This window comes from Aythya fuligula, chromosome 2 (genome assembly GCF_009819795.1).
Source record: "Aythya fuligula isolate bAytFul2 chromosome 2, bAytFul2.pri, whole genome shotgun sequence".
Lineage (NCBI taxonomy): Eukaryota > Metazoa > Chordata > Aves > Anseriformes > Anatidae > Aythya > Aythya fuligula.
Genome location: NC_045560.1, coordinates 130,023,621 through 130,048,944, shown reverse-complemented (window position 1 = coordinate 130,048,944; position 25,324 = coordinate 130,023,621). Strand labels below are relative to the sequence as shown.

The window sequence follows — 25,324 nt, the reverse complement described above, 5'->3', positions numbered from 1 at the left end:
AGATCCTGCTTACATAAAGCACACTGCCAAAGGAACTCCAACTGCAAATAGTGTATGAAATAGTAAGAATAAACCAAAGTCTTTGTCCTTTTGGGGATTTAATTTAAATATTTTTTACTTGTATGATGTTATCTTGGTAATAAGTTCAGTGTTTCTCATTGCTGCTTATTCTGTTTTGCTGTGAACTCTACTTCTGATTTCTTTCTTGTACAGAAAAATGAATAGGCTTATCGCTGTCCCTAGAACATAGCCGGCTGTTCAGGCTGTGCCTGAAACTAGGCTTGAAAAAAACAAAACAAACAAAAAAAAAAAACACAGGAAATAATCTCTTCCTTTGGCTGAAAGTATATCATGTTAAATATATTAATTTCATTATTATTATTACATATGCATTTACACTTTCTATTAGTATTGCTAGGCTGAAATACATTGATTCCTCCTTCCTCTCTGCCCTTGAACTGCATATTTGTTCAGTGGTAGATCAAAAATGGTAAAGCCATGTTTTTAAAAAAAACAGTGACTTGTGGTTTCTTACCAGATGGAAGTTGGCAGTCCCTAACACATATCATCTTTGCATTTATTTCAGGAAGTAGAAGAGACAAAAGTCAGAATGGAAAAATTACCTGTGAAATACAACAGAGTCGTGTGGCAGGTGGGATGGTACTAAGCCATCCAGTGGCTATTGGTGTGTTTACTAGTAAGCTGAGGGGGAGGGTTGATGAAATTAGGCCAACTAATTGCATAATAAATCAGGCAGAAATCCAAAATCCTCATCTTGAACTGTGCCTTCTTTAACAGCTATATAGTGTTGATACTGTACGTAAGCCAAGTGCTCACAATTAAGTTAAAATATTTATCTGTCAACAATGGAAATTTATCCAGAATGGGAGCAGAGTGACTGTTGGTGTGTGTTTTGTTTTGTTTTTTAATGAAATCCTTCCTAATTTGGAAAGCAGCCAGGGTGTTTTATTGGGGATCTTGTTTTGAGGTGACACTGGGGGGGAATCCAATCACGGTGACCTGGAGTTGAAATACTGGAAGTCTGACTTTATGGGTTGAAGGAGAAAAGGAAGTTTGTATGAAAATGGAAGCGTGGCAATGGACTCCCAGGAATATTAAGATAAGATTTTTTTTTTTTTTAAGCACTAGTTTCCCAAAGCATATTCCTATTGGCATTTTTTTTATAAAGAGTTTTGGATGCAGTCAACTTTTATTTACTCTCCACCCTCATAAAATATATTTTTAATGTTTTTTTTAGAGCTACTTTTGTAGTAAAATGAGCTCTTTTATCTGTTTGGCAACAAAAAAAAAAACATAATGGCATAAATAGGCCATAGTAGCAAGATTATTTAATTTACCCAGGCCTCTGGGATTTGAGCTGTGCAGAGGGGGGACTTGCTTGGACATCTTAGTCCTTCCAGAGTCCCAGCAGACACGTGAGAACAAATGGGAGTTAGCTTCTGATTGCTGGGTGCCTGCTCGGCAGCCCACGTGTGTGGCCACATCTTCAGCTGGCATAAATCAGCACTGCTTCACAGAGGTTGGATCATAGAATAATTAGGGTTGGAAAAGACCTCCAGGATCATCTGGTCCAACCATCACCCTACCACCACTGTCACCCACTAAACCATGTCCCTAAGCACCACGTCCAACCTCTCCTTGATCACCTCCAGGGATGGTGACTCCACCACCTCCCTGGGCAACCTGCAACCCAAACCAATGCCTGACTGCTCTTTCTGAAAAGAAATTTCTCTTAATTTCCAACTTGGATGAGCAGTGCTCAGTGCTGGCTGGCCACGTTCTTCTCACTGCATCCCATTGCACTGAGTGCCGTCTGGCCCCTTGTTGGTGAATGAGCTCCTACCTGAAATTAACTAACTTCAGTTTTTAAGCAGCAATACACGAAAAGCGAGGGAAGATGCTAAAAGCCCCATGGGGTTGTACTTGAGGTGACGTGTATACTCTGCCAAACTGAAGTCACTCAGTTTGGTTGTAAATAAAAGATGGGTCCCCTTTTTCTAGTGCTAGTCCTCGTAATCTTTTAGCTGTAATATGGAGTATTATACTACTTTAGTTAAAAATAATGAATCAAGAAAGAACTTAAAAACCTCAACCAAAGTACCATCTTGGCAACTTCATAACAGAAACTAAAACTCTTTCCACTTTGCGTTTAGCAAAGTTTCTGCTCAAAAACCAACGCATAAAAAGCTTCTTTCAGTTTTCATGGGAAGATTACCAAGCTGTCCAGCTGCAGCAGCACCTGCCTCTGGCTTGCTGACCTCGGAGAGGGGGAGAATTGCGGACCGAATGAGGGGAGGAGGCTCTGTGGCCTGCTTCATGTCTCAGAAGAAGTTTGTGGAAATGTTCTTGCTATTTGATGTTGAAAACTTCAAGGGAGAAGGAGTGGGAGGGCCAGCACTTGTTACAAAGCAGCAACAAGAATAAAAGAGCAGGACCCACGCTTGTGCAAGTGCCAGAGCGGAGCTGCAGGGAGGAGGCTACAGGTAACATTGAGCTGTCATTTCCATGCATATCAACAGTTTCACATGCCCAGCCACCGCAGGAGGGAAGTTGTCAGAAGGAGGTGATGATAACTGCAGATAGAGACAAGGTTAGATTAAAATTTGCAGATTGCTTCTAACTCGTAGTTTTGTACCCGAGCTTCCAAGCAATGTCAGTTGCCCGAGGGCAGGTTGCAAAGCTCTTAGCTGAAAGCAAGCTGAAGGTTACTGATGTCTTGAGGGCAAAAATATGCAATGAATTACATAGAAAAGCAGTTACCCGAGCATAAAATGGCTTGTATGAGTGATAATTAGTTGTGTGTATGGAAAAACTCTGCAAGTTCTTATCAGCCATTGATACCGGAGGCAATAAGGTGGCAAGTACTAAGGTATGATGACAAGAAAAGCCAAACCATTAGCAAACAAGGTAATCAGGTGGTTTAACAACTGCTTTGCAGCTAGAGAGAGAAGTGCAAAGTGTCAGAAGTAAGCTGGAATAAGTTGATGGAACCGTGTTAGTGTACAGCTGTCAGTGAGGCTCTATCTGCTTACGCCAGACTTTCCAGTAAGTTTTTGCTGAAACGTGTTGTGGCTTTACAGAACCACCAAAAGCCTTGAAATGGTTAAAAGGCTATGAGGGATCCATGGAAAAAAATGTTTCTGGTAAGATATAGCAGAATAGTTAACTTACCTGGAAAGATACGTTAGCAATTGGCAGTGGTATCTCAGAACTGTGAATAATTGTGAAGCAGAACTTGAGGGCAGAGTAGTCCCAATGGTTAATCAATGGATTTACCGAAAAGTGAGGAACTTGATCAGTCAAATTGCTAGTGGCACTTGGTGTTCCCACATCCACATCTGCTCATGTAGTGGTTGGATTTCTGTAAAAAGCTCAGGTACCACGTAGGCAGGTGTCTCAAGTGGAAGTGATTCTTATAGACACGGATGAGTTAAAGACAAAAACCTGTCTGCAGGGCAGGAGAGAGTTATCAGACAGTGGCTACCGAGTTAAAGTCTTTCTGTTATCACCACCTATTTTTAAAGCAGAAAAGATTCTTTATCTGAAATCACCGTCAAGGGGATGTTTAAAAAGATGTTAATCATTTTTTTCAAGTATCTGTTGAAAACAGAATAAGCATTAGTTTTGGTCTTCTGCCATTTCTGGCCATTTAACCAGTGGACCTGAACTGTTTGGCAGCAGCTCTGCAACCTTCGGAATATTTGCCTCTGTGGTTTTTGTCATTTTTTCACTTTCATATGCTTGGATAGGTCTGGGTATTTATTACAGCATATTGACATATGAAAAACAAACCATTATTTGAATATGTTTGAACTGCATATGAATAATTTTCATATATATATATATATATATATATATATATATATATGAATAGACAATCTGGTATCACAGTACAAGTATTCTGCTTTTTGCTTTGGACTTTATTTGTCCAACCGCTAAATTAGTCTGAGTCTGCAAGCCTGCAACCTTTTGTGCTCACTAGGTCTGTAAAGTAAACTTACAAATGTGTGACAGTATATTTGCTGACAACGAATAAAATGTAATAGTTCCATATGTTGAAAAAAAAAAATCCTTTGATGAAATCATGAATTTATTGGGTAAAAAAATAATCCTGATGAATGGTGTGTTCAGTCTGGAATTGGAGGGTAGGTAAGAGGGGAATCTGCCTGTGAGAAGGAAGACAGTGGGATTCACGTTTTTATACATACCTTCATTTGGCTTTGTCTGATGTCTTGGGGCCCGATAGTGGAACCTGGGTGTTCTCAGGCATTTTTTTTCTTTAGTGCCTCACTTCTAAGTTAACTTTGATGCAAATGGAAGGCACCTCAGCATCCGTTAAAATCCTCAGAACAGGACTTAGTGTAAGTCTAAGTCTTCTGAAAATAATCATTAAATCATAATTAAATTTATATTGTTTATGTCTTCGCTTAATTTTGTGTGATCACATGCTGACTGTTTTGTCTTCCAGGCAAATTTTCTTGGTAATGTGTCATCTGTTTGTGTGCGAAGAAGTGTAAAATGACTAATTCTTTCTACTATTTACATTCATAAAGCTACAATTCCAGCTTTGTTCTTGAAGCAACTGCCAAAAGCCCTTCCATGGAAACATGAGAATGAGAGACATTAAATCATCGGTCCTAAGTATTTGTGTGTTAGTGGTGACATACGCTTTGTATAACACAACAAAATTACCTTGACAAGATTGTCTTTCCTATGAATTTAGGATAGCTTGCACCATTGTTATACCTGCTAAGGTCTGAAAGTTATAAATAGATTTGTGGGGAGAATATATTCTTGCTTATGTATAGATGTCAGTATTCGTTACATCTGCAGTATTTTTTTTGAACACAATGAAAAGAAGAAGGAGTAAGGTGGGAGAATTTACACAGCTTATTCATGCTGTTGGTACCTGAGGGTAGCACATTCTGGATTTCTCCACTGTAAAGCTCAGCAGTAGTTTACAGGAGTCTAAAAATCCAGGTTGTGGGTCTCAGGAGATGTCTGGGTTTCTCTGGGGCAGTTCATGTGCTCTGGAAGCGCATCTGTTCAAGCCAGGCATTTCTGCTGGCTGTCTTCTGCTGGGGGCCGTCGGCCTTCGGGGCCTTCTCTGGGGCTTTCAGCAAGTAGGTGGTTGAGGCTCCTGATATTAAAAGCACAGGCACCTAGAAATAATACATGAGCTTCTGGTTAGCCCTGTCATGTCCTCATGTGGTCATACAGGCACGAGGATGTTAGCAGGCTGAGGGGCTCACCCAACATGGCGCAGTGGGCTGTAAGGGCCCGCGAGATGGCCTGCCCCTGTGGAGCTGAGGAAGAGTGGCTGGCCAGGGAGCAGTGTTTCAGAGGAAAGTGTACATCCCAGACTTCAGTTTACTCGCTGGCAAGAAAGAGTGGCTTGGTTAAGGCACTGATTTTGTGTATGTGAAGCAGCTGCAGGAGCTGAGGCCACTCCTGTGCGTCTCCATGGTGGTGGAGTTGGCCGGCTCCTCATGGAGGTTCTGCGGGCGTCTCCTGCTGCTCTGTGATGCCCAGCAGATGACTTGTGTTGTGGCAACTTAACTCTCTGCTCACGGAGAAATCCTCATTTACAAAAATAGCTGCTAACAGTATCCTGTATGTGACTGTCGGAAGCTTCTTCATTGCTTGGTTGCCTTTTAGAAAGCCATCTGTATAAACCCTGACGTCTTTACTAGGATTTTAAGGGGAGGGTGGCTAGGACTTCTTTTGGATAGTTACACAACACAAACTGTACATGTAAATATAAGTTGTACATACTGTGGTTTACAGTATTTAAATTTAAATACCTGTTTCTATTTAGCAATCAGAGGTAACTGATTGCTTTACAAAGCGGCCAAGAACTGCTTGTTTTCTTGGGCTGTCTTCAACACTGCTCAGAAATTAAAGCAATTTCAGAATTTATGAAGGACAAAGAAGTGGTGTTCTATGATTCAGAGAGCTAATTAGAAGTAAATGCCTGTGGGTATTGGGCTGTTTGCCCCCCACTTTTTAGGAGAATTAGAGGAAAATTTAATAATTGCTTTTAATTTTGCAGGCAGCCAGCATCAAGCGTGAAATGACCTTCCCTGCATTTCAACAGGAGGATGTAAAAAGTGACATCAGTCAAAAACTGCCAGACCAACAGTTTCTCCTGTTCACCACAAAGGAGGAAGATTTAAAAACAGCAGAGACCAAAAAACTGAGCAGAGTTCATGAGTATGAAAAGGAAAACACTCGTTCTGTTTGTCTTCTTGAACAGAAGCGCAAGGTTGTTTCTTCAAATATTGATGTGCCTCCAGCAAGGTAGGGAAAGTTGTTTTTTGTTTCTAATTTTTTTTCCTACTGGGATATTGAAGGCAAGTTTGACAAGTGGTACTATGAACTATTAAGACTACTAGTACTCATTTACAAGCAGTCCAAGGTTGATAGCAACTCCTCTCCTTGAAAGATGTGCTGCAAGTTTTACAATAGTAGTGGGAGCTGAGACTTTCTGCAATGTAGGACTTTGTATTGCTTTTGCAATGGTTTTGCTTTTATCATGTGCTGCAACTGAAGTACCCCCAGAAGGGGACGTGCCTTAACAGGAGGAGATTGTTGACCCAGCTTCAGCATTGCCTGATAAGTAATCTTCTAAATGAGACTTAGAATCAGCTTCTGGCAGTGTTATTTTTTGATACCTACAGCCAGCTTATACCCATGGGAATGTGCAATGCCTTATTTGGGATAGTGAGGTTGTAGTATGTTATTTTCTTTTACATCCTTCTGTAGGGGTAGAGCTGGGTCATGACATGGTCTATGAAATGAATTAATAGAATAAAGTGGCATAGAGAAATTGAATTCCTACAAAATAGGGATTGGGGGATTTTGGTATTGCTTTTTAATTTTTTATTCCTTGAGGAACTATTGTAAATGCATGTATTTTTTTGACTTCAGCACTACCGTCCGGGCAGTTACACTTTTAATTATAAACTATTTATAGGGAAATATTTTGAGAAAAAAATATTTGTTCTTTAAGGCATGATGTATATCGCAGCAAGAAATTCAAGATTTATTTATGTATTTTTATTTCTTTCTGACATTTAAGTAGAATGATAGTAAGAGAAGGGGAAATTGAGAATTGCATCCTAGGTAATGATTTAAAGAGAAGGGGCTAGAAAATAGCCTAGAACCTTGAACTTTGGGGGAAGGTTTCTCTGTTTTCAGAGGGAAGGGGAATGATTCCTCTAGACAAGTGCTGAAAATGAGTGTAAAGGAAACACCCAGTAAAGCTGCAGATTCTCATGTAAGAGTGGTGAAAAACTGACAACAAATTGGGCGTTCTGTCTTGCAAGATGACAAATGCATGGGAGACTTTTTTGTTGTTTGTGATTACATGTTGGCATCAGTCTTATCTGCAAAGATACTTTTTTTGTTTTTTTTTTTAACCTGCCTGGAAAATTCACTTGCACAAAATGTTCAGTGAAATTTTTTCCGTGTTTATTGTCTATGATGTCACTTAAAAATTTAGTAGTCAAACTGTATGTTTTGTTGGTTTTTTTTTTTTGGTTTGTTTGCTTTCTAAAAGCCAACATAGAGCATCTGGTTTTGCCATGTCACCCAGAACAGGATCATCATTTTCCTCTGGCTCTCATAGATGACAGTTGTGAAAACCACAAAGTTCACAAGCATCTTGTTAGTTTTTGTTTCTTTTTTTTTTTTTTTTTTCTCCAGACACCTACCTAGTAAAAAGCTATGCATTTAAAAAGTCAAAAATTTTAGGGTACTTAATATTTTCACCCATAATCAACCTTGTAATGACCGACTGCCCTTTTCATTCATGCCTGCATGTCTCAAAGTAAATCGGATCATCAGAAAATTCAGGTTGGAAGGGGGCTGCAGGAAGTCACCTGGTTCAACTTCCTTCTCAAATTTATGTTAGCATTCCCATTTTACAATTCAAGAAACGAAGGTACAGGCTTTTAAGAGCCTTTTTGTTTAACTTCATGCAGATAATCCAGAGCAGTCAAGTTCCTCTTTTCTGTAACTGCAAGCAAGATCATCCTTCCTCTGAGGGATGGACATTTCTTCCCTGACAGGGTGGAAAAGAGAATGAATAAATGTCTTTAATACGTCATTAGAGCTAATTATGACACTAATTTTGAGCATGGGGTTATAAGATGATAGCAAATGTGTTTGTTTGCAAAGGTTTCTTATGAAATAGTTAATTGTGAACAGATAAATGGTCTTACGTACCTATGAGAAATTTTTTGCATGTTTTCAGGCACGCAGGTCAGGTGCCGTTATTAGCAGATTTAGAAAAGGAGGTAGAAGACAAACCTAAAGTCTAAATTCAAGAGTATGATAAGCATCTTGGTCATTGTGCTACTGTTTGGAAGACGAATTTAATGCTCTTAATTGAGCATTAAATTTTAAATTGGAGGTGATTTGTTGACCTGTTTGTCTAAAATCGACAGGAAGAGCTCTAAAAACCTTTGCTTCGGGAACATGTTAAATATTTGTTGATATAATAAAGGGAATACACAGTCTCTCTTCCTCTTCAAACAGTTCGATCTTTGAAAACCATATTCTCTGGAATATAGAGGTATGTAAGGGCAGGCATTTGAAGTTCTCCTGCCTCTTTCTAAACCCCTTCCATTCTTCTCTCTAGGAGTGTGCTGATGCAGCTGCACATTCGTGTGGTGCCAGGAGTTGAACTCAATGATCCTTATAGGTCCCTTCCAACTCGAGATATTTTATGATTCTATGATTCCCCCAGGTGAATTCCTCCTCCGTTCGCCCCCTGGCAGGGTTGGCTGGGCAGCTTTTCCCCACTGAGCAGAGCGCCCACCTCCCTCTGCAGCTTGCTGATGACCTTAACAGATGACTTGTCCTGTCCAGTTGTGGAAGACCATCTTGTGATAATCAGGTGATGTTTATGAACATTTGGGAGAGTTAGAGATCAATCACGGAATGGATGTGGTTGGAAAGGTCCTCTGAAGATCATCTAGTCCAACCCCATGTGATCTTCCGTTGCGTTTGCTCTTTGGAACAAACTCAGCTGATGTTTTGAAGTAGAAAAATGCCATGGAAATGAAGTTTGATGTTTGTTTTAAAACCTTGATGGAGCTGAGGAGGTTATCTACTTTACTTCAGATGCCAAAGTAAAGGGTAAAGTTAAGTTTTAATTAAGTGATTTGGAGACAGAAGGTTGTCATACTGCAGAATCCTCATTAACAGGAGCATATGAATGTTCTGGAACAGGGTCTGCAGAAGAGCTAGTAACATGAATAAATATCCTTCACTTTGACCACTAAATGAAACAAAGTCCATCCCATCTCATCTGTTCTTAAGGATACCAATGAATATGAATTAAAATCTTTGTGAAGCACTGTATCCAAAATAACCAACAGCTCAGAAAATATTGGCATAATAAATACTGCTTCTCAGACATTCAGCTGCAGTGGTGCTGCAGTGCTTTAATTATTGCTTAGAGACTCCAACGTTTTAAGGATGTGAAAATATTTCATCACTCTCCCTGGCATCTCAGGTGCTTCACACTAAGGTGTGCTGAAATTAGTGTAGATGGAAGTGTAGAGAGGGGACGCTCTGGTGGCCGTGTCATCTGCATGTGTGGGAAAAACAGGAATCCAATGGAAAACGTGGACACTAAAATTTTGTTTTTCAGTGAAATCTGCAGCGAAGGGATAGATCTGTAGCAATTAAAAGCCTAGCAGTTACGGACTTTCCTGAAGGGTGGAAGGTGTGGGTTTAGGTTTTTCTATTGCATTTGGAAGGACGCCATGGATGTGTTGGGGAGGGGGGTGTCATAACCATCGTGTTCCTGGCATGGTTGGGGTGCTTCAAAGGCAGGTCTTCAAAGGCCTAGCATTGGGATGAATGCAGCAGATCTGGCTTTGGTATTTTGTTACAATCCAGAGAATTTCAATACTGAAATGCAAACATTTTTTATTTTTTATTTTTTTTTAAGTTCAGTGTTTACAGATTTTATTTCATCTTGCATTGTAACTCTAGAACTTGCAGTCCCTCTCTATAGTATGTGCTATATTGGAAGTGTCTGCTGAACTAAAATAGGAGATTAGGAGGTTGTTTTTTTTTTTTTTTTTTTTTTTTTAATAAAGATTTTTTATGTTTGGTAATGCAAAAATGAAATATGAGATAAACAGCATTAAGTCTTTCCCTTTTCAGATCTCTTCATCATCATTTGCTCATTTTGAATAAAAACCAAGTTATATAGCTTTCCTACTTTTGAAACTCAGATGAGTGCAAGTGGAAACCGTTCAGCTTGAGTAAATGATTTGTTTAATATAAGGAAATTTGAATTCCTTGCTTTTCCTTTCCAAGTTTAAATTTAATCAGTAGTTTTAGTGTCTGCAGGACTGGAGTCTTGGAGAAAGCAGTCTGAAAACTCAACTATAAACTGCAATTATCTCTGAGAATTGAGGTTTTATCTACACAGTAGAGGAAAATATGCTTTAGATTGGCTTACTGTTCAAACGTAAGTGATCAAACACAGAACAGATCCCTAGGATCTGAGTAGTGAAAGGTCATTTACTAAAAAGAGAGCGGTGTCACAGAGGGAATAATAGCGTTGCATTGCAGGCAGAAGCAAGCACGGGTCTGCTGGTGTTTGGGGCAGCTCCATCTGCAGAGGTCAGACGCAATCAAAGGCGATGTCCCCAGTAGGCTGCGGTGTACAAGTTAACAGAGCCTTTTCACTCAGTTGTATTTTCATCAGTTACTTACCACAATCCACGCTTACTCCCAAAGCACGTTGGCAAGGAAGATGAGAGAGAGCCTGGGCTGCTGCTAGCGCAGCTGTGAGCAAGGGAGTCAGGGCATGGGGAGCAAGCTCGTGCCTCGCAGAGATGGACAGCAAGGGATGAAGTTTCCTTTTTTTTGAGTAAAATATGAGGCTAAATGTCTGGAAATGGCGATGGGGTTAAAACTCCTTTTTAGACAGCTGTGTTTTGACCAGCTGTATCTAGAAACTCTTCATAACTTTTATGTATTACTTAGAAGGGCTGTCTTCTGGTGTCGCAGAAGGGAGTAACTTGAAACATCCAGAAGGATTAAGGAATCAAAGTGGGCAGGCATCACTTCTGTCCCCCTGCTGGGTGGGAGTATTTTAGTAATTCCATTTTTGCTAACCTTCTGCTAGAAAATCTGAAAATACTGTGAAGTTTGTATTACCTCCTTGCCATGTCGTTTACCCTCTCCCCAGTCCTCCTGTACCATATGTCCAACAAAAAAATGAAAGAAACCCAAACTTTCCAAATGGTTGAACTTTACTATGTCGTTTGTGCACTTAAAGGAAAAGCCAAAGCTAAACCTCATCTGCTCAAGTACTTCCTACAGTGAGGAAATAGGTATTGAGCAATAAAAGCCTCGAGTTCCTGTGCCTTCTGGTTCACTGTTACTGAGCGGTGTCATTTAGGATGACAATAATATATAGGATTTTCCTATCCCTTTCTTTTTTTTTTTTTTTAAACAGTTGCTCTTACTACAAAATTAATTTTTATTCATGTGCTAATTAGTTCATAATTTAATGGAAAAAATGTGTGGTGTACTTGAAATAATGTAAATGAAGTGTCTCTAGGAATTTCCACCCGTTGCCTCTTTATGCATTTCTATAATAGCCACAGGAAACTGTGGCAACATAAATTGTAGCCATGTTTTCTAACCATCACTACAAGGAAAGAGCGTAGGCAGTGCTGTGTTTTCATCCCTGAATGATTTTCTTGCCTGGTGTCTCCAGAAATGTAGCTCTGGGCAGTCTCCTGGTTAGGGAGTTTGTTGATGGTCTGAGGCCTGCCGGCTATGCCTGATTATGCACCACACATTTCAGTGGGAACATTTGCATGGTTTCCTAGCCAAAACTCTCCAGGAGCCTGACTCTGACATCAACAGCAGTATCTGCTTAGCTGTGATACCCTCACGGGGAGGACTTCACGGTGTGCTTGCAGCAGGAAGGAAGAACCCAATGATCACGCTGCGCTGTTCTGCTTACCCAGAGGTGTTTATTCAGATGCAGTCTTCTGTGGTTCTTCGCACTCTGCTGAAGAAAACCTTCAGCTTCGCTGTGGGAGAGCAGCGTTTTTATATGCCACATAATTTTGGCAGAATGGATTATCAGGCAACTTCAGAGGGAGTCAGAGAATCATTAAGGTTGGAAAAAACCTCCAGGATCATCTGATCCAGCTGTCCCCCTCCCACCAACATTCCCCACTAAACCATGTCCCTAAGCACCACATCCAGCCTTTCCTTAAACACCCCCAGGGTGCTGATGCTTTTCAGTCAAATACCGAAATACCATTGAGATGTATCACAAGTGTTTTGTTTTTTTAACCACCCTATAGATTGAGTGTACTAATTTTTTTGTTTTCTATTCATCCATGATAGTTGGAAACTTTGAAAACCATAGTGTTTTTTTCATGTAATGAGAATTACTCCCAGAGTAATTCCCATATTTCAGGGCTTCTGTAAAAATGCTGGTAGTTGGCAACACCATGTGTTTAAAATCAGCTTCTCCAAATAACTGCACCAGCTAATTATTGAAGTATTGTATTGTTGCTTTGTTTTGCTAGACTTCTTTAGTTAAATTTGTGTGCAGCTTGATTGGATTTCACCCAAAAAGTCATTAGAGCTTGATTATGTTTAATATTGATGGTGAACTGCTTGTCATGGTCTGCTGCAAGAAAAATAGGCATGCCTTCTAGGATCTGACTGTTAACAGAAAACAGAAGTTTATCCACAAAGCAGTCAGAGAATCAGTCAGTGTGTTGTTCTTGATGCATTTTTTGATGCTGCTTTCTAATACTGAATTTTCTTTGCCTTTTAGAAGGACTATATATGTATATTAAACCCTAAAGCCTTTGAAAAAGCACACAAAAGTGGTGTAGCAGAATCAGGTTTAAAAAAAACATAGATGAAGTTGCATATAAAAACTCTGCCGGTGCTTACCACAGTCACCACAGAGCGAAACCAGAACTCCAAAAGTCACCTTGCTTGTTTAGCTGGGGCCTCCCAGATCATTTGCCTAATGCTTGCTGCCGTGGTAGCTGCACCAGCTTCTTATGGTGCTGAGATGAAGAAGGGGAACATATCTGTAGATGCGTTGTGAGTACTTTGAGCTGCTGGAAACTCACCTTTCAAATGGTGGATCAAGCCTCAGCAGTGCTGGGGAGCAGAGGACACGATCACGACAGTCCCTTGCAAAGGGAGGCTGAACGTGGGATGGTCGAGCCAGCTACAAGTAACGCAGACAGGCTGGGGTTTTGTAGCTGCATGTGCTCCACTTGTGTGACTAAAGCAATTTGTCTTCTCATCACCACTCTTAGATTTGTGGGCTAGCCTATCCAGAAGGATTTTGTCAGCTTAGTATTCTTGCAAAAGCATGAGGTTTGGATGAGATAAAGTTATTATTTTTTTCAGTAATGCCTAGAGTAGAGGGAATACTAATGTCATGAATAAAGCAGGGTGCTTTTTATTTTCTTCACTAATAGTTGCCTGCATTTGCTAGTGATTTTCACGCAACTTGGTATAATGCCAGCTATTTGTGTTTGTGGTCTTTCAGCCTGTTTTGCTTTACTCGATTCTGTGAGAGCAGGATGAGATTTACGAGTGATTGAACCATCAAGAATATAAGTGAAGGCTGCTTCTCGTGAATAAGGTGCTTTCTGCTTGGTGGGGCTCTTTGTAGCAATAGGTCATCCATCGCACAGACTTCTTAGTTGTTCCTTGGTTTCCATAATTGTTAAATTGCACCCTTTCTTCTACATTTTTTTTCCTTCCTAATTTTTATTAGGAGAGGAACTTCACACGCCATTAATATGATTTTAGCCATCTGGATTTTTGGCCAATGTTACTTGTCTTTTTTTTTTTTTTTTAAACTGCAGACTTGTGATAGAATTCCCAAGGAATGAAATTCCATTGAAAAATAAACACATGATGATTTGGTTGTGCAATTAATTTGTGGTAATGTTAAGTTTTCCCAGTGCCTGATGTTGGAGTCTGTATTATTTTAGGTAGTCATTGTTTCAAAAGGAAGCCTAGAAGAAGATTTTGAATGCATCTGTATAGATGTATGTATACATAAACACATGTGTATATGTACACATAGAAATAAATTTCCCATTTCTCTAGAAAATTGTATTTTCAAAACACCAAAGATTTGTCTCCATCTGTAGAAATGTAACCTCTTTTCTTTAAGATCTTATTTTGATGGTAGCCTAGACTAAGGGCTGAATTATTTCAACTGTGTGACCAAAGTTGCCAATGGACAATGATCTCATTACCAAGCAAATTTCAATGAATTCTTCTAATGTGTCACAGAGGAAAAATGTGTCCTTAATCTGCAACAAGCACTGGGTGCTGGTTCTTGAGGAGCTGTATTCAGCAGTCATTGCTGCTCTATCTGCTAGCTATCACTGTGAATGCATGTCTTGTTCTCAGCTCTTCAGTTCCCTTAAAAAATGGAGTGTAATTTCAAAACACTTTAAACAGCAGGCAATATTCAATAAGAGTAATTTCTTTGTGGTTTGTGTTAGCTGTGGCACACAAAAATCCCTCTTGAAATGCCATCTGTGCTGAGAAAAAAGAAAAAAGTCAATGGGTACATGGTTTTAAACTTGTCTATCTGTGAAACGTGCAAGAATGGGATACCAAGTGTATGGTTACACAGAGGCATGTTCATAGCCATAATTTTCTTTAAATGCTATAAAGTTAAAATATTCTGGTTTATGCAGTGATCTTTGACATTGTATTGTTCAGGCCAGGAAAGACATGAAGCCTGCCTCTCTGAGACTAGTTCTATCACTAATTGTTATTTTTAAAATATTTTTTGAAATTTCTGTTTAACTCCTTTAACTCCTCTGGCATCATCTCCATGCAAACATTCATATTACAGATTAAAAAAAAAAAAAAAAAAAGGTAGAAAGTTTGACTTTTCAATATTTAGAGTAGTACGCTTGCATTGTGTGTAACAAGAGTTTTTCAATATTTTGTTCGTGTTCCTAAGATGACTGTTCTGTGGTAAAGCTTGTTTAACTCTGTTGGTTTCATTCTCTGCTTACTATTGGTTTGCATAGGTGAAAGGCTATTTTTAAGGTGCCGTTTATTAAGTTCTGTAACAAAGATTTCCTAATGTCTACTATGAGATTTTTTTTATACATCAGGTACTTGTTTTGCCTATTACTACTAGAGTTTTTGTGGCTAGAGGAATGTGAAAGGATGCAGCCCTTAATCTAGATATTGGTGTTTCAACATGATTAGGATATATATATAAATTAACAATAGATTTTTCTAACGTGTTACTTTAGAGGCAGAACTGCATCTTTCTGTGGTTTTAGAAGACTTCAAGGGATTAAAAGTGTTGGAACAGAAGTGTTAAATACACAAGATCTGCATGAATCAGCTATAATTTTCAGTAAGTTTAGTTCTTCCAAGAAGCATGTCCTTTGGCCTGGTTGTAACAGCAGCACTTGATGGCAATGCATTGCACAGAAGATGCATTGTGGGTGCTCTTGCAGGTGGTTTTTATTCTGTAAGCAATGCTGAGTTACTCTGCAGAGCTGAGGGGATGCTCCTTGTAAGCTTACAAGAGTTAACGTTGCTGTCTGGTGTATTTTTAATACATGCTAAATGACTAGTCCTCAGTTTTGAGACAATGGCAATAAATGTTAGTTGCTGTTCCTCAAGTACACCAGTCAAGCTCGTTAGATAGGAGGTCTTGTGATTTTGTGTATCCCTTTATTTGAAGTGCTGTCATAGGAAATCCTGCTGTTGGTGCAATGCCAAGTCTACCAAGTAACTTTGGGCCTTCAGTGAACTGAGCATCTGTGGCAAACAAGGAGGAAGCTATGGGTGAAACGTGAACTTGTGTTTTGACTGGTCCCAGAGAAGATCATATCCTGTAGCACCTTGCTGCTTCATCCGTACAGTGAAAATAGGTGAAATGACATATCTTGCTAAAAAGATTTAACATTCCCCAGCAAATGTATGTTTACACTTTCCGTAGAACTGGTGTTTAGAAAGCTAAGTTATTTTGAGTTAAAACATTCGCTGTTAGTAGCTGTGTCTATGAAATTGTTCAACAACCACATTTTCAAAACAGCCTCCTTAGGAAGCCGGAGTAAAATATATGGAATAACATTGCCAGAACACAATGGCAGAGTGTTTCTTTTTTATTATTTATACATCATCATAAACTCCGGGTGTCTGACGGTTGCCCTTGCTTCTCTCAAGGAGCATACCAGAAGCCCAGATGCAGCTGGGCTCCCAAACTGTCTTGTCCTAGGGGCACGATTGCTCTTGGCAGCATTAACACTGGCACATCGCATGGAAGCTGCTACCATGTTGACACAGGAAGAGAAAATGGATGTTTGGGGTAACAGCAGTATTCAAGATGGTAAAAGGAGTAACTAGCCAACTGATGCTTTTAATAGGCTGTATTATAATGCCATTGCTGCTTATTTGATTTGTTTTGCTATACACAGTTTAATATCTTGGCTGCTCGAGGAAGCGCAGAGGGTGCTATTTCCACCATCAGCAGATGTCCCGCATTATGGTCAGCTGAGCTATTTCCAATGCCATTTTATATGGGACATTTAGAAAGAGCTGTTGCCTTGAAGATGCTAAAACATCCAGCTGCTGCTGGTGGCCATGCTCGCGATTCAGACCTCTTTCACCTGCAGGATCCCACACATCTTATCTTCAGGGGTGTCAGTCACTGAACTTACCCTTGTTTTGTGGGCCTAAGCTGCTTTCACTTACTGTTTGTAATGAAATAAAGCCTATGTTTAGGTAATGCTTTCCTATTGAAAAACAAAACAAACAAAACCACAAAAGTTTAAATACTTCGTAGCCTTAATTAATTAATTAATTAATTAATTACTTAATTAATTAATTACTTAATTAATTAATTACTTAAGTAATTAAGTTGGTATACTAAAGCCATTCTTTATCCCATAGTACGCTTCCAGACGTAAGTTCACTGCTTGTGCCTTTTTCCCTTTTATCTTGATTTGGATTGTTTCTCTTGCTTTCCCCCTGAATATCCGATTCCTTTCGTGAAGCTGAGGGAGGCAGTGAAGAACTAAGTGAACGTTTCAACAAAATAACAAGAAAAGTTGGTTACTGCTCCCTGCAAAGCTGCTTACAGAGCTCTGTGAACATGGCGGCTGCCTGGGGGGGGAAGGAAGAGGCCGAGAGGAGGGCGTGCGTGGCCTTCTTGTGTTCCCTTCTGCTGAAAGGTGCCCATTAAAAACAGTTTGATGCCACTTCCTGACAGGATGGCTGAGGCCAAAAGAGACCTGTGGAGGTCGTGTGCTCCAGGGCCTAGCTCAAGCACTGGTGATTTAAAAAGAACATTTTGACTGATTTTCCTTCTGAACTCCTGAGAGTCACTGGCCTGAAATCACCTCTAGTGTTGTTAATGGGCCTGGGGGCTTGCTGGAGCACCTCAGCTGGAGGGGGCCATAGCCGTGCCCATGTGGTCTCTTACTTCTCAATGTCCTTTAGTTTACTTGGCGGAGTTATGGGGGTTGCTCATTGTCACTGGGCTCTTAACTCCAGGATTAGACCTTACTGCGTATTGCTATAGCTTATCTACAGCTACCTGAGAGCAAGGTGTGGGGAGCCAGGGGTCAGCCTCTTCTCACAGGTAACTAGTGATAGGAGCAGAGGGAATGGCCTCAAGTTGTGCCAGGGGAGGTTCAGGTTGGAAATGAGGAGACATTTCTTCTCCAAAAGAGCAGTCAGGCACTGGGGTTGCCCAGGGAGGCGGTGGAGTCACCGTCCCTGGGGGTGTTCAAGGAGAGGTTGGACGTGGTGCTTGGGGACATGGTTTAGTGGGTGACATTGGTGGTAGGGGGATGGTTGGACCAGATGATCCTGGAGGTCTTTTCCAGCCTTAATGATTCTGTGATTACGGATGTGTTACTCCGATAGTAAGTGCAGAGTAGCCATTTAATGTTTTTCTGGGTGAGTGTGTGTGTGTGTATCCACATGATCTGTGAGTATATTTATATAATACCAGTGGGTGAGCTTGTGTCTGTGTGACATGCACTCATCCCTGGTTCTCCTCAGACACATCTTGCTGATACTGAACCTTTCTGCTTCTGGATCACAAGAATACTTCTAATAATAACAGCAATAGTAAAAATCTAATCGATCTAACCCTTTAAAACAGGTCACGTAAAAAGGCTTGAGGTTACACTTATTTGTGGTTTGTGGTATGTATTTCCTCGTGATGTTTACAGAAATTCTAAGTATGATGAAGATACATTGCTTTCTCTTGCCAGTCCCTAAAGCAAATAAATGCAGAGAAATGCAGCGATTTTGTCATTTTGTTATGTTTTGGTCTGAGTAAGAAGCTTGGAGAGAAAATCTGCGTTGGATGTATAAAACTGGTCTTACAAAAATAAACTGCTTATGTGCTATACTTTTATAATAGATCATTGAAATTAAAGCAGTACAAAAACAAGCTCTCACTTATGTTTCAAATTAAGACATAATGTGTGACATTAATAAACATGGCTTGTACTGGTCCTACAGATAGAAGCTTTGAATTACATTATGCAACAAATGTTCTTAATTATCTTTTTTTCTTTTCTCCTTTTTTTTTTTTTTTTGGCAACCTGTTGTGCAGACATCCAAACTGTTCGCAGTACTAATTAAGTTTGCCTGTCGTTACTGTGGCAGAGGGATTGGCGAGGCAGTTTGTATACAGCGTGGAGCTGGAATGACAAGCCAGGGAAGGACGTAGCTGCTGCGAGACATCTCTGAGGAGGCAGCAGTGGTCCTGCCTGCTGGCACTGCCCCACAACACTGGGGTTTCCTCCTTCAGGACAGGGATTTGTGGTTGCAGCTGAGCCTCCACGGTGGTCATTTCTGCTCTCATTTTGTCGGAGACCTTTCCCTGGGGTAGAAGGGACTGCTCAGGTACGGCTGGGGAGGCACTGAATGCATTGGCACTGATGCTGTGATTCATCAGCATCCTTTGGTGCCTCATTTTAAACTGCTGTTGGCTCTAGTGCTCCTAGGAGTATGCTTTGTTTACCTGATATCAAATAAATAAAAATAGGAAATACAGAAAAAAAAATCTTTAGTCAGACTTAAACCAAGCTGCCTTTCTTCCCATCCCTACACCCAGCGGCAAATATCAAGCCGTTATATGTTTCTGCTTCTTACGAGCTTCTTAAATTAAAGCCTGTCCAAGCTAAATGTATCCCTTGATATCATGCTAACTTACTAAGCATTTGGACTAGAACTGCCCTCCTACTTTGCAAAGCCTGTTGTTGACTCACTGCACTGTACAGCTTCCCACGTACCCATCCATCGCTGCATGCTCTGTTCCTCCCACTTGTTCTCCCCTTCCTGCTCCTGTTGTGGGTATGCCTCTGCTCCAACCATCCCTTAAAAAACAAGTGAAGCTCCAGACCTCACCCTCTTTCAAATACTTTACATTTTTCCCAGTTGCACTTCTAAAACCTTCTCCTCAGTTCCGGTGAGGAATACATTTTTCTTCCTCTTCACCATTAGCTTTGTTCAAAAGATGTGGTTCCAAATACTCTAAAATTAGTCTTTCCCCGTGCTTTTATGATCTGTTATATAAGCAACGCTTGGGATAAATTATATTGAGCTGAACTAAGGAATTGCATTGTTAAAAGCTCCTCTTCCCATATTATATGCTGAGTATATTTGTGTGCATGGACAATGTCCAGCTAACCTTTGCCTGCCCTAACGCTAACGCAGTGGAAAGGAAGGCTGCAAATAGCAGTGTGAGCTCGTGGAGGGAAGGAAGTAGCTGGGGGAGAAAAAGCAAGCCAACTGGATACCTGAGCCCAATCATCATTTTTCGCTACTATTTTTGTAAAATTATCAACATCTGTTACATAAGCTGATTATATCTATTTTTTGTTCATGAGGTGAAAAAAATATATTCTAAGCAGTGAGCAACAGACCAAACTTCAAGTCTGCTTTGTCTGGTGGTGATCTAGCTGAAGGTAACAGCATTTCCTAAGTAAGTGAAGGTTTATGTACACGCTAGGATATATTTCTGTAAAGTGCTAACTCGCCACCAGGGTAGTTAAAACTTGGTAATGTCAGTGGCGGGGCCATGAACAGCATGCCCTTTGTAAGCATGGATGGGGAAATGAGCCAACCACAAGACAACACAAAGCATGGAGAGCAGCAATCATTACGAATAGATGGCAAATTGCCTCTGGTCTTAAACTGCTTTTGTCAATACGTATTGCAAGGTTTAATGACTTTGTTTTCTGTTTTCACTATACTTGAGCCTCAAATGTGCACTGTTATCTCCAGACCTTCATAGGAGCCCATGCGCTGGAGTACAGGGACCTCATTATGCTGGTTCTGCACAAATGTAAGTGCATAGCTGATACAGAAATTATATTTTAGTGGGGAGATAGAAGAATCGGTGGGAGAGTGCCTGCAGAAGCTGAGGAGTTTGTCTTGATGGGAAAACTGCCTTTATCTTAGAGCCTTTTCTTATTGACGGAACTGCTGCAGCTTTAATGAAAAATATTTGAACAGATTTTAACAACCTTAAACAAGTACCACGTTCTGTTTAAAAAATATGTTGAGTACTTTTCCAAACTCTGGCTTTCAGGAGATGCATGGCTGCGTGTTTCGCTTCTGGTGCGTTGCCAGATTTCCTGTCTCTTCATCTATGCCAAATAATTGCTCACTTATTACAGTAGAAGCTTAAATATTTTTGACTCAGAGATATGTTTAGAAGATGCTAATATGATGGATATTGGCATATTCTGGTTTATAGCGTTGGAACAACAAAATCAGGGCTAGAAGGCCCTCTGCAGGTCATGTAGGTCTAATCTGGCCCCCTATTGAGATCAACTCTATGTATCCCTTTTGATAACTGTTTGTCTAATCTGTTCTTAAAAGTTGTTAATTATTGACAGGTCATAATTATGAAGGGCGGTCAGTTCCAGGGTTTAAATGTTTTCATTCCAGAGTATTTTCCAATTCGAGCTGAAACCTCCCTCATTGCTTTTTACATCCATTGCTCCCTACCTGTACTCCTGCGGGCATGGAGAATAATTCAGACTTCCCTCCCCAGTTTGCTTTCTTTTGCTCTCCATCCTTTTCCATGGTGAAGAACAGTCTCGTGGTGACTGGAAGGGACACCCTTTATCCAACAGTTTAATACAAATTGTGTGAACAAAGGTGAAAACAAATGCCAGACACAGGATTCCTCCTTCTCAGACGAACCTCTCATTTCACAGCGATGCACCTCCAGACTTTTAGGCTGGGGCAAGGGCCTGATGTTCCCCCAGGAGCTGGGTGGTGGGGTTGGGGCTGGGAAGGGGCAAGCCCCAGATAGCGGTGGCACAACCCGTGGGAACAGCGCAGGCGGAGAGTCAGGATGCCTGTGGCTTTGATACTGCATGAGAGGAATCTGAGGACCGTGCCCTTTAAGCATCAACATTTTTTGGTGGCTTTATTTAATTATTTATTTATTTTCCTGGCCTCAGTTCTGCCAGTTTCAACGTAGAAGGTAAATCTGTCCTCCTTCCAGTGAAGAAGGGTGCACGAGCTCCATGGCCGGTCACGTTGAGTAGCTCTGTGAGATGGGTGAGAGGGATAAGTAGGTGAGCCTGCTGGCACCGTCGAGTGGGAACAGAAGTAACAGGTTCTGGAAACTGAATCCAGCATTTGTTTTCTGGGAAAGGGAGCGTAATATTTTCCACATTAGCGCATTGTATGGGCTCAGGGTTGGACCTAGCCCAATCTGTTGTAGTTCATGTGTGGCTGGGAGCCCAGAAATGCCAGTCCTGCTCGTGAAGGATGGCCCCAAAGCTAGCTTGGATAGAGAAGGCATACCCCTTGTTCACTTGTAAAGGCCTCCTTCCCTGCTTCCTCCCCAAAAAACACCCAGCAGGCAGGCACACTCCGAGTGTTCAGTGCTTTGAACACTGATAACAGAAGGTATGAAGTAGATGCACAGTTTTGTGCTCGAAAGGAAGCGTGGGGGTGTTGGCAGCCCTCCAAACCTGGGGCTTTGACACCTGATGGCTGTTCGCTGCAACGCTCAATGCACTGGTTAGATTTTGACAGACTCCAGGTAGCAAAGTAGTGGCGATGAAGCACAAATTGTTTATAAGTGTACAATATCTATATGTATGCATGTCTGCAGAGAAATGACTGTGGGTTAGACAAACCTCAGAGGTCGTTTCTGCCCTCCTTTCTCCCAGAGATGCTTTAACTGTTTTCTATGGGAATTATGTTCAGGTTACAGCTGGGAATGGTTAAACAGATCACCCTGTTGAATCTCTGTGACAGAGAAACACCATCTCCTTCTCCATGTGTGTTGTCCAGTCGAAACTTCTGGCATCCTAAAACTACACACTTAAAGAATGGCCATTTCACTATCTATGATAAGAATCATTTCCTGAGTGCTTTCCCTCATCTGTATGCGTGTTCTGCTATATACTTATATACCTCACTGCTTCTGATTAGTGCCCTGTATAATTTAAAATAGAATACACTTCTTGTTTTATTAGTGAACTTCTTCATGCACGCACAGAGAAGGGCCAACTTATATTTGGGGGAAAAAAAAACTACACAGATGCCGATACCTTCCAGATTGATCACGTCCACTTCAACATGTCCAGGACAGCAGCTCTGCTTTTAATGAAAATAATAATAACATGTAGTACAGTATATTATGATTCAATGCTGTATAGCTACTGACACATCTTAAAACAAAAACAAAAAAGCACGGAGCACCCAAACTTGCACCTGTCTAGGACATTGCAAATTAAGACCAATGGATGGATGAGCCTGCCAAACTGGGAATTGCCCACTTTCTGGAAATGCTGAGCTAAACGGTTGTCTAGATGGTCACAACTAAGTTATTAGCATTGGAAGGGGATTGCAACTACTAGTCCTGGTACAAATAGTATTTTTAGGTTGTTGCTGTTTTCTGATCAGTCCTTCTGCAAAAAAAATGAGGTGTTGAAAACATCAAATTTTAATTGTCTGCAGATGAAGAACTAAGATTTGTATTTATATTTTTTCCATATATTTCCATCCTGTTTAAAAGAGATTCCTTGGCCAGGTTGATATTCAAACAATAAATTTCAAGCAATAATATTTCAAATTTCAAGCAAAAATAATTTCAGGCAAAAATTCAAGCAATAAAGATGTTAAAAAAAAAAAAAGTCATTCTTCTTTGTAGCTTACCAGAGAAGAGCTTAGTGTCTGTGATACCAAGCAGGCTGTCTTTAACCCCGTGTCCTAGGGCTGGAGGTGTCAGAGAGACCACAAAGGGAAATTTCTTCTCAAAGTGCTACATGCAATATAAAGATTTGTGCATTAGCTGCTTCTCAGCTGTATAATAATTTCAAAACTTGTTCTAATTTTCCTGTGTTACTTCCAGCTTATTTAGACCTTCCACTGCTTGCCGCATCTCCACCTGTGAGACATCTCCAAGTGGTCATGCCTGAAATGCCTGACAAAGAAGTATCTAAGAGAGTGGTTTGTAGAGAGTGGTTTTTAGGTTAATTTGCTTAAAAACAGCTTCTTGAAAAACTTGAAATGTTTGTATTTTATATTAAAAAAAAACAAAAAACAACACACAGTATTAATGAAGCAATACTACAGAAAATGCATACAGCCGCTATCAGAGTGGTTCCATAGAGTGTTCCTGGTTCTTGCACGTTGCTGCCAGTCACAAGCAGTGCTTCATCTTTTGGCGTGGCTCTGCAATGTAAGCATCCTATCACAAGGATCAGGTTGCATGAAAATGTTTGAAGGGCTGCAGTCGCAGTCTGATAAACTCTTATTTCTTGTTCCAGGCAGCGGAATCCTTTGCATCCTAAGAAAAACAAAACCATATTGGAAATGTGAAGGTCTTGTTAATAGAAGGAAGTGGAACTGCCATGTCCCCATTAAATAACAGATTATGCACCTGCATGCTTCAGCAAAGGGAGATCTTGTATTTAATAACCGAGGCAGTGATCTGAAACACCACATTTGTGACCTGCAGTTCTTCATTATTGTTTATCTAACAGCTGGAATTAAATGAAGTGCTGACTAAGGGAGCTCCTCAAAATACAGGAGTGCCTTATTTTATTGAAGCAGGGAAAGCTGTTTTTAACTGAAGTCAAACCCTCTTTTTACAGCAGGTGTGAGGGACAGGAGGAGAGTAGAAGAGCAGAGGTAGTGTTCTTTTCTTTATGCTGGTGCTATTGATAATTGTAGAATGAGCATTTTTAGAGCAGAGAGTAACTTGGCTCTACATTAAAACCTGTTTTTTTAAAAAAATAATCTCAAGAGCTATGCTTTGGTGAATTGGTAATTTTCCTAGTATAAGACCTGTACTGATTTTCTTTTGCCTTTTCTATTAGCAATGTGTTATAATGCTCTACTGGCAAATAGAAGACAAATTGTACGAGCAAAGAAACTAAATAGTTTCTTTGAAAACTACTAAATGGTGAGGAAGCATTTTTTTGTGTTCTTTGATGGCTTCTGAAATCCTGTGCTAGCCTGACAGCCCTTCTTTTCCACCCACCAGAACTTCAGGAGCCCTGCTGGTGTTCCCATGTCTGTCCTCTCCCTGCCCTGCTGATTGCCAGTTTTGCTCCCTGGGAGTCTGTTCTCTCCCCTTCTCACCTCTGGGTTTTCCTTTCCATGGGGTAGCCTTGCTCCTCCTTGAAACCCTGTACTCCTGCTTTAGAGCAGCACCTCTCATTTTCCAATTTTTATCTCTGTCTAAAGTGTTTTAGCAGGTCTTTGGTAACTTCTGACCACTTTAGGTCTCAAAGTCTTTCTCATTATCTCATCCAAAAGTCAATTTATCGTGCATTCTCCAGATGTTTCCCTTGTGCCAAGCTCTTGCATGTCTGGCACAGCCTGGTTTCTTCAGCAGGTCTTCAGATCTTTCTTGAAGTGCCACTTCTGCCTGGTGTTACACCATAGGTTGGCTTTCTCTGTCTGCTTTTTGGACGGGTACCTTCTTCTGCAGCCGGTGCAGAAATGGGGCACCCGCCCATTGTACGGTTTAGGTCCCTGCCTGAGAGCTCCTTGGCTCTGATCTTGTGTTGTGCAGATCAAAGAAATATAAATTAATACATGCCATTATGAAAACGCAATTACAGCGTTTCCAGGAGTATTTTTTCAACCATCCTTTAAAAAGTTGTAAAGACTTTAAGCTTGCTATTTAAATATATTGCAGTAATATAATTAAAATGATTTACAAAAAGCATCTTCCTTATGTTCTATGCAGAATTAACTATTTAAAAAAGAACATTGTGAATAATAAATA

At 40.5% G+C, this 25,324-nt stretch overlaps 1 protein-coding gene across 5 annotated transcripts in view; it reads left to right on the top strand.

The window, feature by feature from the left end:
* The window catches only part of ZNF704 (zinc finger protein 704), a 95,217-nt gene that overhangs the window by 10,219 nt on the left and 59,674 nt on the right, over nucleotides 1-25,324 (top strand). For all 5 annotated transcript variants that reach the window (XM_032183061.1, XM_032183060.1, XM_032183059.1 and 2 more), the window contains exon 2: nucleotides 6,074-6,321. In XM_032183061.1, the coding sequence (XP_032038952.1) occupies nucleotides 6,095-6,321 (227 nt within the window). In that variant the 5' untranslated portion in view covers nucleotides 6,074-6,094. The remainder of the gene's footprint in view (nucleotides 1-6,073; nucleotides 6,322-25,324) is intronic.